Source organism: Chiloscyllium plagiosum, unplaced genomic scaffold, assembly GCF_037043375.1.
Source record: "Chiloscyllium plagiosum isolate Xiang-an unplaced genomic scaffold, Cpla_swu_hap1 HiC_scaffold_24, whole genome shotgun sequence".
NCBI lineage: Eukaryota > Metazoa > Chordata > Chondrichthyes > Orectolobiformes > Hemiscylliidae > Chiloscyllium > Chiloscyllium plagiosum.
The window spans coordinates 1255024-1268127 of record NW_028270162.1 but is presented as its reverse complement, the minus strand read 5'-3'; the positions used below and the strand labels follow the sequence as shown (position 1 = coordinate 1268127).

The window sequence follows — 13104 nt, the reverse complement described above, 5'->3', positions numbered from 1 at the left end:
TGGAGGTTGGCTAACGTGGTGCCACTGTTTAAGAAGGGTAGTAAGGACAAGAACTATACAAGGGAACTATAGACCAGTGAGCCTGACGTGGTGGGCAAGTTGTTGGAGGGAATCCTGAGGGACAGGATATACATGTATTTGGAAAGGCACGGACTGATTAGGGATAGTCAACATGGCTTTGTGCGTGGGAAATCATGTCTCACAAACTTGATTGAGTTTTTTGAAGAATTAACAAAGAGGATTGATGAGGGCAGAGCGGTAGATGTGATCAATATGGAGTTTAGATTAGAGTGGAGCTGGAAGAGCACAGCAGGTCAGGCAGCATCCGAGGAGCAGGAAAATCGATGTCTCGGTCAAAAGCCCTTTATCAAGACTCCTCATCAGGACATTTGCCTATGATCTATATGGACTTCAGAGAAGCGTTTGACAAGTTTCCTGTGGGAGACTGATTAACAAGGTTAGATCACATGGAGTACAGGGAGAACTAGCCATTTGGATACAGAACTGGCTCAAAGGTAGAAGACAGAGGGTGGTGGTGGAGGGTTGTTTTTCAGACTGGAGGCCTTTGACCAGTGGAGTGCCACAAGGATCGGTGCTGGATCCTCTACTTTTTGTCATTTACATAAACAATTTGGATGCGAGCATAAAAGGTACAGTTACTAAGTTTGCAGATGACACCAAAATTGGAGGTGTAATGGACTTGAAGAGGGTTACCTCAGATTACAACAGGATCTGGACCAGATGGGCCAATGGGCTGAGAAGTGGCAGATGGAGTTTAATTCAGATAAATGCGAGGTGCTGCATTTTGGGAAAGCAAATCTTAGCAGGACTTATACACTTAATGGTAAGGTCTTAGGGAGTGTTGCTGAACAAAGAGACCTTGGAGTGCAGGTTCATAGCTGCTTGAAAGTGGAGTCGCAGATAGATAGGATAGTGAGGAAGGCTTTTGGTATGCTTTCCTTTATTGGTCAAAGTGTTGAGTATAGGAGTTGGGAGGTCATGTTGCAGGACATTGGTTAGGCCACTGTTAGAATATTGAGTGCAATTCTGGTCTCCTTTCTATCGGAAAGATGTTGTGAAACTTAAAAGGGTTCAGAAAAGATTTACAAGGATGTTGCCAGGGTTGGAGGATCTGAGCTACAGGGGGAGGCTGAACAGGTTGGGGCTGTTTTCCCTGGAGCGTCGGAGGCTGAGAAGTGACCTTATAGAGGTTTACAAAATTATGAGGGGCATGGATAGGATAAATAGACAAAGTCTTTTCCCTGGGGTCAGGGAGTCCAGAACTAGAGGGCATAGGTTTAGGGTGAGAGGTGAAAGATATAAAAGAGATCTACAGTGCAATTATTTCACGCAGAGGGTGGTACGTGTATGGAATGAGCTGCCAGAGGAAGTGGTGGAAGCTGGTACAATTGCAGCATTTAAGAGGCATTTGGATGGGTATATGAATAGGAAGGGTTTGGAGGGATATGTGCTGGGTGCTGGCAAATGGGACTAGATTGGGTTTGGGATATCTGGTTGGCATGGACGGGTTGGACTGAAAGGTCTGTTTCCATGCTGTACATCTCTATGACTCGAGGTGGAGACTATGCATGTTTTACTCCTCTGACCCTTTGCTCCAGGCTGCATGCCTGTTTGTTGGGATATGATTTCATCGCTGCCAGCACCCCTCTTGTCTCTTAGCTAAGTTGCCATTTTTGTGTGAGCCAGGACACTAAGGACTGATGAGCTGTTTCTCTGTTGGAAGATCTCGCAGCTGAATCCAACTCAGTCTCTCGTCTGAGGCCTGGGTTCAAGTTCCACCTGCTCCGGAGGTGTGTAATAACATCTTTGAACGGGTTGATTAGAAAAATAGGTTAAATAAAGAAACATGATTATATGTAAGAGGAAAGAAAAAATCTTTTAGTTGTGTGTAAGAGCACTTCTGGATATAAAAGTAGAGATAAACATTTGCATGGGCTGCTTTGACACAGTGTTAGTGTCCCTACCTCTGAGCCGGAAGCTTGGGTTCAGATTCAGGTTCCACGTGCTCCCGGGATTTGAAATAACATTTCTGAATCAATTTAGAAAATTTTGATCAATATACAAACTGTCCAGTACAGCCACTGAACAAAATAGCAAGAATCCTGGGTGTATCTTGACTTTGGACGCTGAGGCTGGAATAACCTCACTGTGACTTCAGCTGAGATTGTTGAACTCAGGGGGGTTTGAATGTATAGCCTGGTTTGTATAACCAGAAAATTCAGTTATCTACTGAGCCATGAAGCAATAATTTTATGCCAATTTGATGTGGAATATAAAATAGCTGGACATCATTTGGTGTGCAGAACCTGATATGATTTTTTTTTTCCTTTTCTTATTCCTGGAACTTCAAAACCAATAATTATATTCCAACTGAGAGCAGCTAAGCCCAGTACAGACTGAGATTGAACCTGGGCTTTTCGGCCTACTGGCTCCAACCCCATTCAGGCATTTACTGGATGGATTGCTTAGAGTCAGTGTTGTAATGCAATCCATTGATTTCTACAATACCATTTCTTTATAATTGAATTTAATTAATTTGGCAATATAAATAATGTTGCATCATTGATTTTTGTAGTTAATTGAAGGGGAAGCAAAGAACTTTATTGATGAATCATTCAAGAACCTTCGCTCTGCAGAAGCAGCTTTTGACATGTTGTTGAGATTTAAGCACATCCGCTCACGTGAAGCTATCAACAAACAAATGATGCGAAAATTCAATGATATTTTGTCACAGTACTCCAAAGAGGTATGCAGGATTAATTCTGGTTTTTAAGTACTGACTATCTTATCACAGTAACTTTACCCAGTTTGGCTTCATCAGCTGCTAAAGTCCTTGCTCATATCTTTGTTATTTAGATGCAATTATTCCATTACTCTCCTCCCATCTTCTGCCTACTGTGAGCTTCAGGTTATCCAAAACTCACCTACTACACCTTAACTTACACCAACTTACATTTGTCATCACCACTGTGCCTGCTGCCTTATATTGATTTCTGGCCTGTCAATGCCTCAATCCTTCTTTTCAAATACTCCCACACCTTGCCCCTCCCAGTGTTATCCCTGGTGGAGGCAAGTGTGGAGATGGGTGTGCAGGAAAATTCTCATTGCTGCCTGATGTGTTGGTTTGTCAGCCCAATCTTGCCTCGGACTGTTATCACATAGTTGGATCAGAATCTGCAGAGCTACTAGTCCAAGTTAAAATCTGAATTTTCCAGTTAACAGGTCCCCTCTCGAGGTGTAAGACACTTGGCTAATCAATGCTTCAGGCATGCTTGGAGCCCCTCCTGCAGATGAATGTAGGGAATTATGCTTTTATTCAAAGTTAGCTACCAAGAATGTTCAAAAGAAGCTATGCCATATTTAAGCCAGATCATGGTGGACGGGAACCTGGGGTGTAAGGTTACAAAGAACAAAGTAAATTGTAGCACAGGAAAAGACCTTCGGCCCGCCAAACCTGCACCAATCCAGATCTGGTAGTATGTTCTCTCTTACCATGCCTTGTCAATGTTTATGGTGATAAAGGTTGCTAAAGTTCATTCATAAGAGTGTAGAGTACATCTTTATATGCTTCATTCCTCCCTGCTGTGGCAGTAGAGTCACCCCACGTGGAAGAGATAAAAACAGAAGTTGCTAGAAAAGCTCAGCAGGTCTGGCAGCATCTGTGAAGAGAAATCAGAGTTAATGATTAGATTAAATTCCCTACAGCGTGGAAACAGACCCTTCGGCCCAAAAAGTCCATATCGACCCTCTGAAGAGTAACCTGCCCAGATTCATTTTCCCCTGCACCTAACATAATGGGTAATTTAGCATGGCCAATTCACCTGACCTGCACATCTTATGGAATGTGGAAAGAAACCAGAGCACCCAGAGGAAACTCACACAGACACGGGGAGAACATGCAAACTCCACACAGTCACCCGAGGCTGGAATCGAACCCAGGTCTGTGGCCCTTTGAAGCAGGGGGTGCTAACCACTGAGCTACTGTGCCACCCTTAATGTCTTGAGTTCAGTGACCCTTTCTCAGAAATCCACATTGAAGAGATTCCACTTGACAATGGTGCTCCAACACCTGAAGATATTCTTAATTTAAAATGTTAAAAAAATTGAAGAGAGGATGCCTCAAGATAGATGCACCTTCTTTCTCCCACCTGACATTCATTCTGCTTTTTCTGCTTACTTTCCACCTATGAGAGCACAGCTGCTGTCCAAAGTTGGATGCGAGCCTTTTCTCAGGCCACTAATTAGTCAGTTCAGGGAAAATCACTGCTGGGTCACTGTGCCCATACAGTGCTGGGTTGTGACCAGCATTCCCTCTGAACAATAACGTCCAGTTCTGGAAGTCATTGCCATGCGTCAGCCTCAGAGGCCCACACAGCCAGAAAGAAAATTAGAGGGAGAACTGATTAATCCCAACATTGGGGGTCTTAGTGCAAAGAGTAAATTCCTGTTTTTTTAATTTATGGAATGTAAATGTTGCAACCTTGGCAAATATATATTACCAATCCCTAATTGCCCTTTGAAAGATAGTGGTGAGCTGCTTTCCTGAACTACTTCAGTCTTTGAGTGTTTCAGTAAGGACACTTATATTGATTTAAGGAGGGAGTTCCAGGATTCTAATCTAGCAACAGTGAAGGAATGGCGGTACACTTCCAAGTCAGGATGGTGTGTGGTGTGGCGAGGAAATTGTAATTGCAAGTCAGCCCATGTATCTGCAGGCCTCCTTCTAGTTGGTAGTGGTGGCAGATTTGGAAGGAACTCTCTAAGGATTTCTTCATGATCTTTGTACCTCTCCATGTGTTTCTTGTGGGTAGTCATTCCTGGATGGTAAACTCTGGAATTCTTTCCCTAAACATCTCCATCTTTCATGTCTTTTTCCCTTAAGGTACTTTTAATACCTATCCTGATAATGATTAAGCTTTTGGTGCCTGTCTTAATATCTCTTTATGTGGTACAGGGTCGTATTTTGTTTGATTACATTAGAATGATGCTTGAGATATTTTAATGCTAAAATGCTATAAAATTAGAAGTTGTTGTTCTAATATTTTGTCTATTTTTACAGGTTGATATTATAAACAGCCTGTTCACTAATAGTGCTAATAATCCTCCTGTGACCAAAAATCAACCTCCTGTTGCTGGGGCCATCAACTGGGAACGTTCTCTCTTTCACCGGATTAAACACACCATTGTTCACTTCCAGGAAATGCCTGAGATGCTGGCTAGTGATCAGGGGAAAGCAGTAAGTCTATATTCTGACTTTGGACTGGGATATTTAAAGAGGGATCATTTATTGCATAAATCAATACATTTCAAGCATTGTTGCCAACTGCAAGTTAATAGTTTATAACAAGATATCTTTGCTACAGATTTACTTCAGTTAAATTTGCTGTATAGCATGTAGCATGGTGTAAATACCACTGTGAAAGACTTGTGGTGAGCAGTGCCTTAACAGTACACTTTTTACAGTTTAGCATTCTCTATAGTCTTCGTTTTACGAAATGTAAGGATAAATCTAACAATGACCTTTGTTGTTTTATATCAATTATCAGGTGCAGAATTTGACCAGACATAGAAAAGCTTTATTTGCTGTACTAGTTAATAGTCGTGACTCTAAAATTTCTTTCAATGCACATACCAACCTCTGATTGAGAAAGTTTCCCCTTAGGCCCCTTTTAAAATATTCCCCTCTTATCTTAAACCCATATCCTTTAATTTTGGACTCCTCTACCCTGAGGAAATGACCTTGACTATTCACCCTATCCACACCCCTCAGTTTAATAAACATCTGTAAGCTCACTCCATCAGCCTCCGATGCTCCAGGGAAAATAGCCCCAACCTATTCACCCTCTCCCTATAGTTCAAACCTTCCAATCCTGGCAACATTCTTATAAATCTTTGCTGATCCCTTTCAAATTTCACAACATCTTTCCTACAGCAAGGAGATCAAAATTGCATGCAGTAATTCCAAAAGTTGCCGAATCAATGTTCTGTACAGTCGCAACATGGGCTCATTCCTGTTGAAGGGCTCTTGCCCGAAACGTTGATTCTCCTGCTCCCTGGATGCTGCCTGACCTGCAGTGCTTTTCCAGCACCACACTCTTGACTCTAATCTCCAACATCTGCAGTCCTCACTTCCTCCCCGCAACATAAGCTCCCAACTCCTATACTCAATGCGCTGACCAATAAAGGCAAGTGTACCAAACACTTTCTTCACTACCCTGTCTACCAACAACTCCACTTTCAGGAACTGTGAACCTGCACCCCAAGGACCTTACCATCAAGTGTATAAGTCCTGCCCTGATTTGTCTTACTAAATGCAGCACCTCAAATTTTTCTAAATTAAACTTCATTCTTGGCATTTTTGCCAAGGTAACCTTACCTCTGAGGTAAACTTGGTTGTCCACTACACCTCCAATTTGGATGTCAACTGCAAACTTACTAACCATATCTACTATCTTCACATCCAAATCATTTATATAAATGCCAAAAAGCAGTGGACCCACCACCAATCCTTATGGTACACTGCTGGTCACAGGTCTCCAGTCAGAAAAACAACTGTCCATCATCATCTTCTGTCCCTGACCTTCCAACCAATTTTGTTTCCAAATGGCTAGTTCTCCCTATATTCCATGTGATTTAACCTTGCTCATCAGTCCACCATGCAGAACCTTGTCAAATGCCTTGCTGAAGTCCGTATCGACAAAGTTCATTGCTCTAGGCAAAAGTGAGGACTGCAGATGCTGGAGAAGTCACAATCAAAAAGTGTGGCGCTGGAAAAGCACAACAGATCAGGCGGCATCAGAGGAGCAGGAATGTCGGGCTAAGCCTAATGAAGGGCTCATGCCTGAAACATCGACTCTCCTACTCCACAGATGCTGGCTGACCTGCTGTGCTTTTCCATTGCCACCCTTTTGATTCTCAAAGTCCACTGCTCTATTTTCATCAGTCTCCTTTGTCACTTCTTCAAAAAACTCAAACAAGTTAGTGAGACACAATTTCCAAGGGTTCTTCAAAGGGCTGTCAGTCGATGACTTGACCTTAGAAAAGGGAACCACAACCGGGAAATTGAGCGCCAAAAACTGTTATTCAAACAGGCAACAAATCAAGAATGGACAGACGCGGTAGAACGAGCCATAAACACCAAACAACGACAAACACAGATAAAGAAAAATCGGGACCTGAAGAGAAAACTTGACAAACTCACAAACAAAGACAAAACCGATAACACAGGGGCATGGATAAAGAACTTATCAGACCGAACTCTAGCAGACTCAGAAAAAGCGGTACTAGTAAAAGGACTAAATTTCAATTAACGAGCCGCTGACAAGAAGGATTTCTTAGCGGCATTACAGACCACATTGAAGGACAACAATCTCACGGAAGAAACATAACAAACAATCAGACAGACAGTTGCACCTACTCTGAGCCAAAAGAGGGAAGGAAACAAACTGAACACACAAGAAAAGAAAGCCCTAGAAAACCTCAAAAAAGACAAAAACATCGTTATATTACCTGCAGACAAAGGTCGGCTCACAGTCATCCTGAACAGAAGGGACTACATAGAGAAAGCCAATGCACTACTCGCAGACACCAACACCCACCAACAGGTGGCACTAGACCCAACCCCACAACTAGGAAACAAAATTACATATCTCCTAAAAAAATTACACAATTCCAGACAATTAAACAAGACGGAATTCCAGAAAATGAAACCAGATGGGACCAACACCCCACGATTCTACGGACTACCAAAAATCCATAAACCAGGAGCCCCCCTCAGATCCATAGTCTTACTACCCGGAACACCAACTTACAGACTGGCCAAAGAACTTACACGCAAGACTGAAATACCTAGTAGAAGAGTCACAGCACTCCATCCACTCCACCCAGGAATTCCTAAAGATCATCAAAAACACCAAGATAGAGGAAGACGAAACAATGATCTCATTCGACGTAACAGCACTGTTCACCTCCATCAACATCAACCCGGCAAGGGAAACACTTGCCGCACTTTTAGAAGAGACCATCACACACACCCCAACCACCATCAATCACATTACCAACGAAAACATCATGAAGCTAGTGGACCTGTACCTCACCACCCACTTCACCTTCAACAACATAATCTACAAACAAACCAACGGCACACCCATGGGATCTCCGCTATCAGGATTCATAGCAGAAGCGGTAATGCAAAGACTAGAACAAACAGTCCTACCAACCATCTAACCAAAAATCTGGGTCCGATACGTAGATGACACCTTTGCTATCACAAAACGAAACAAGATAGCAGAGACATTTAACATCATCAACAATACCCTCACAGGTATAAAGTTCACCAAGGAGGAAGAAACCGACAACAAATTCGCATTCCTGGACGTCACAGTCGAAAGAAAGGACAACGGAGAACTACAAACCTGCGTATACAGAAAACCGACAAACACTGACCAAATACTTAACTACACCAGCAACCATCCCAACACACACAAACGAAGCTGTATCAGAACACTATTCCAATGAGTCACCACACACTATAGCACAGACAAGTTTCGGAAAACAGAGGAGAACCACCTATACAACGTATTCATGAAGAACGGATACTCAAAAAATACAGTCCGTAGATGCCTCAAAAACAAACCACGACAAGCAGACCAAACACAGCCAGAAACCCTAACCACCTTACCATACATCAAAGAAGTTTCAGAAATGACAGCCAGACTACTAAAACCCCTCAGAATCCTAGTAGCATACAAACCCACCAACACTCTCAAACAAAAACTAACAAACTTAAAAGACCCAGTACAACCCATGGACAAAACCAATGTCATCTACAAAATTCCATGCAAGGACTGCCACAAACATTACGTAGGACAAACAGGAAGAAAGTTAGCCACCAGGATACATGAACACCAGCTAGCCACAAAAAGACACGACCCTCTCTCCCTCGTAGCCCTACACACGGATGAAAAAACCCACCATTTCGACTGGGACAACACATCTATCCTAGGACAGGCTAAGCAAAGACATGCCAGAGAATTCCTCCAGGCCTGGCACTCCAACCACAACGCCATAAACAAACACATAGATCTAGATGCCATCTATCAACCCTCAGAAAATGAACAGGAAATGGCATCACCACGAACCCCAGGAACCCCATCCAGGACAAACATATAAATAGAAAGCAGGAGACAACAGCTTCGCTTCACTTGCAGGTCGCCACTGATGATGTTACCTAGCCAGGTAATGAAACGTCTGGATATCAAACCTGCAGCTCAGCGAGCAAACCTACACCCTAAACCCCTCCCAGAACCACTTCAGTCAAATCTGAACTTGTCTTTGTTTAGCATTTTTATCTAATATTTATAGGTTTGGTAAAATATATTAGATTTGTAAAAGATTTGTGGTGAGCAGTGCTTTAACAGTACACTTGTTACAGTTTAGCATTCACTATAGCCTTTGTTTTATGAAATGTAGGACTAAATCTAACAATGACTTTTGTTGCTTTGTAGGTCAGAGCAAAATATCTTGAAGTTGCAAAAAGGATGAAAGCATATGAAGACAAGTTGTATGAGCACTGGCAAAATGAGACTAATATGAAACTGCATCTTTTGTTGAAGCAAAGCCTGCTTAAAAAGTCAAATGTTTCTTTCACCAGTTTGGGAAGTTATGTTGTTGTTGATCCAGTAAGAATGGAATTTTGTTTGATTTATTTATGTTAAGAGTAATCACCCAAACATGTAAATATAAGAAATACACCACTGCTTTTTGGGAATTGATTGTGGAATGGAATACAGTGAGCTAACACTATTATTTCACTGTTACTTCTTGAGTTTAAGTGAACTTGGTAGTTAAACATCATTCCTCTCTTTTCTTCAGAAATGAGTTGCAGATGCTGCAGTTCCTACAGGAAGTTCCAAGTTCTTCCAGAAAACAACTCTCAATGATAATTGAACACTGAGCTAACAGATTTGCACAGGATAGATTTGTGCCTTTTCATCAATGGTAATGGCAGTCTGTGGTTATGGTTGAGATGTACTGCTGGAACAGAGAAAAACGCTTCAGTTCTGAATACTGAACTCAAAACTTTGTTTCTGTCTCCACAGATGCTGCCAAACCTGCTGAGTTTCCCCAGCATTTTCTGTTTTCATTTCAAACTTCCAGCCTCCTCATCATTTTGCTTTTAAAAGACATTATATGTTGGGGACTGATGATTCATAGGAACATACCATATAGCATTGACTTGGATAATTCACAAGTGATTACCTTCCTGCAGAACTTCAATACACAGCTTCATTTAGCATCAAATATAGCTAGTTATTTAATAATTGTTTTGTTTTGAATGTGATATCATAAATTCCATGGAGGTCTTTGTGCTCCATATTACTGACAGTCATTTGTTTATACCATAAACTTTCCTGAGTAAGAACTCCTACTTTGTTTTGTAAGACAAAATATGAGTCCTTATGTTTACAAATTATTAACAAGCTGTATCAACTGTATCATGAAAGTAACCTCTGTTGGGATGGTATTTTGAAATGGAAACATTAAGGAACCCTGTAGCATTAAAAGAGCGTTACAGATATCCCAAGCTATTCTGCTTATGAGCAAGCAACTGAGCAGAGACCAGACTTGGAAAAAAAATAGCAGGAAGAACAGCAGAAGAATAGTTCATCTGGGCGCTCAATTACAAGTCATTAGAAGTCACAATGCAGATTAAGGAGACGACAGGAGATGGGCAAGGTCCTCAATGAATATTTCTCCTTTGTGTTTATTTTGGAAAAAGATTGAAGACTTGGGAACTTGGGGAAGTTAGTGGTGATATCTTGGGGACAGTCCATATCACAGTAAAGGAGGTGTTGGACGTATTAGCAGATAGGAAGGTGGATAAATCTCCTGGTCCTGACCAGATATATCCAAGAACACTGCATGAGGCTATAGAAAAAGATTGTGGGGCCTCTGGCTGATATTGTTGCATCATCATTAGCCATAGGTGAAGTTCCGGAAGACTGGAGGGTAGCACAAGTTGTTTTCTAATTCAAGAAGAGTTACAAAGAAAAACTGGAATCTATAGACCAGTAAGTCAACACCTGTGATGGGTAAGTTACTTGAGAAGATTCTGAGAGGTAAGATAAACATGCATTTGGAAAGACAGGGTTTGATTAGGAGTTGTCAGTATGGCTTTGAGAGTGGGAAATCGTGCCTTACAAATTTGTTAGATTTCATTGATGAAGTGACCAGGAAGGTTGACAAGAGCAGTGTGGTAGATGTAGTCTCTGTGGATTTCATTAAGGTCTTTGATAAAGGTCCACATGGTAGGCTGCTCTGGAAGGTTCGGTCGCATGGAATCCAGGGGGAGCTGGCAAATTGGACACACAATTGGCTTGATGGTAGGAAGCAGAGGGTAGTAGTGGAAGGATGCTTGTCGGACTGCAGGCCTGTGATTAATTGAGTGCCTCAGGGGTCGTTGCTGGGCCACTGATATTTATTATCGACATCAGTGATTTGGATGAGAATGTACAGAGCATGATTAGTAAGTTTGCAGATGACACTAAAATAGGCAGTATTGTGAACAGTGAGGAAATGTATCAGAAATTGCAGCAGGACCTTGGTCAGCTGGGGAAGCAGGCTGAGAAATGACAAGTGGAGTTTAATATAGATAGTATGAGGTCTTTCAGTTTTGAAAGTCAAATCAAGGTAGGATTTTCATGGTGACCTTGAGTGTGTGGAACATACGGACCTTGGAGTTCTCTGGTTCTCTAAGTTCCTTAGGTTCTCTGAAAGTGGAGTCAAAGGTAGATAGGGCAGTGAAGAAGGCTTTTGGCACACGGTCTTTATCAGTCAGGGCGTTGAATATAGAAGTTGGAAGTTATATTGCAGTTGTACAGGACATTAGTGAGGATGCACTTAGAACATAGAACATAGAAGAATGCAGCGCAGTACAGGCCCTTTGGCCCTCGATGTTGCGCTGATCCAAGCCCACCTAACCTACACTAGCCCACTATCCTCCATATGCCTATCCAATGCCCGCTTAAATGCCCATAAAGAGGGAGAGTCCACCACTGCTACTGGCAGGGCATTCCATGAACTCACGACTCGCTGAGTAAAGAACCTACCCCTAACATCTGTCCTATACCTACCATCCCTTAATTTAAAGCTATGTCCCCTCGTAATAGCTGACTCCATACGTGGAAAAAGGTTCTCACGGTCAACCCTATCTAAACCCCTAATCATCTTGTACACCTCTATCAAGTCACCCCTAAACCTTCTTTTCTCCAATGAAAACAGCCCCAAGTGCCTCAGCCTTTCCTCATACAATCTTCCTACCATACCAGGCAACATCCTGGTAAACCTCCTCTGCACCCGTTCCAGTGCCTCCACATCCTTCCTATAGTATGGCGACCAAAACTGCACACAATACTCCAGATGCGGCCGCACTAGAATCTTATACAACTGCAACATGATCTCAGGACTCCGGAACTCAATTCCTCTACCAATAAAAGCCAGTACGCCATATGCCTTCTTCACCGCACTATTTACCTGGGTGGCAACTTTCAAAGATCTGTGTACATGGACACCAAGATCCCTCTGCTCATCCACACTACCAAGTATCCGACCATTAGCCCATTACCCCATCTTTTTGTTACCCTTACCAAAGTGAATCACCTCACACTTAGCTACATTGAACTCCATTTGCCACCTTTCTGCCCAGTTCTGCAGCTTATCTATATCCCGCTGTAACCTGCCACATCCTTCCTCACTGTCAACAACTCCTCCGACTTTCGTATCATCCGCAAACTTGCTCACCCAACCTTCTAGCCCCTCCAGGTCATTTATAAAAATGACAAACAGCAATGGTCCCAAAACAGATCCTTGCGGAACACCGCTAGTAACAGCACTCCAAGATGAACCTTTACCATCAACTACTACCCTCTGTCTTCTTCCAGCCAGCCAATTCCTAATCCAAATCTCCAACTCACCCTCAATGCCATACCTCCGTACTTTTTGAAGTAGCCTACCATGGGGAACCTTATCAAACGCCTTACTAAAATCCATATACACCACATCTACCACTTTCCCCTCGTCCAC

The 13104-nt window shown here is 42.4% G+C and overlaps 1 protein-coding gene across 2 annotated transcripts in view; it reads left to right on the top strand.

The window, feature by feature from the left end:
• The window catches only part of dnah10 (dynein axonemal heavy chain 10), a 380504-nt gene that overhangs the window by 67445 nt on the left and 299955 nt on the right, over positions 1–13104 (top strand). For both annotated transcript variants that reach the window (XM_087999811.1, XM_087999812.1), the window contains exons 12-14: positions 2597–2767; positions 5081–5257; positions 9528–9701. In XM_087999811.1, the coding sequence (XP_087855937.1) occupies positions 2597–2767; positions 5081–5257; positions 9528–9701 (522 nt within the window). The remainder of the gene's footprint in view (positions 1–2596; positions 2768–5080; positions 5258–9527; positions 9702–13104) is intronic.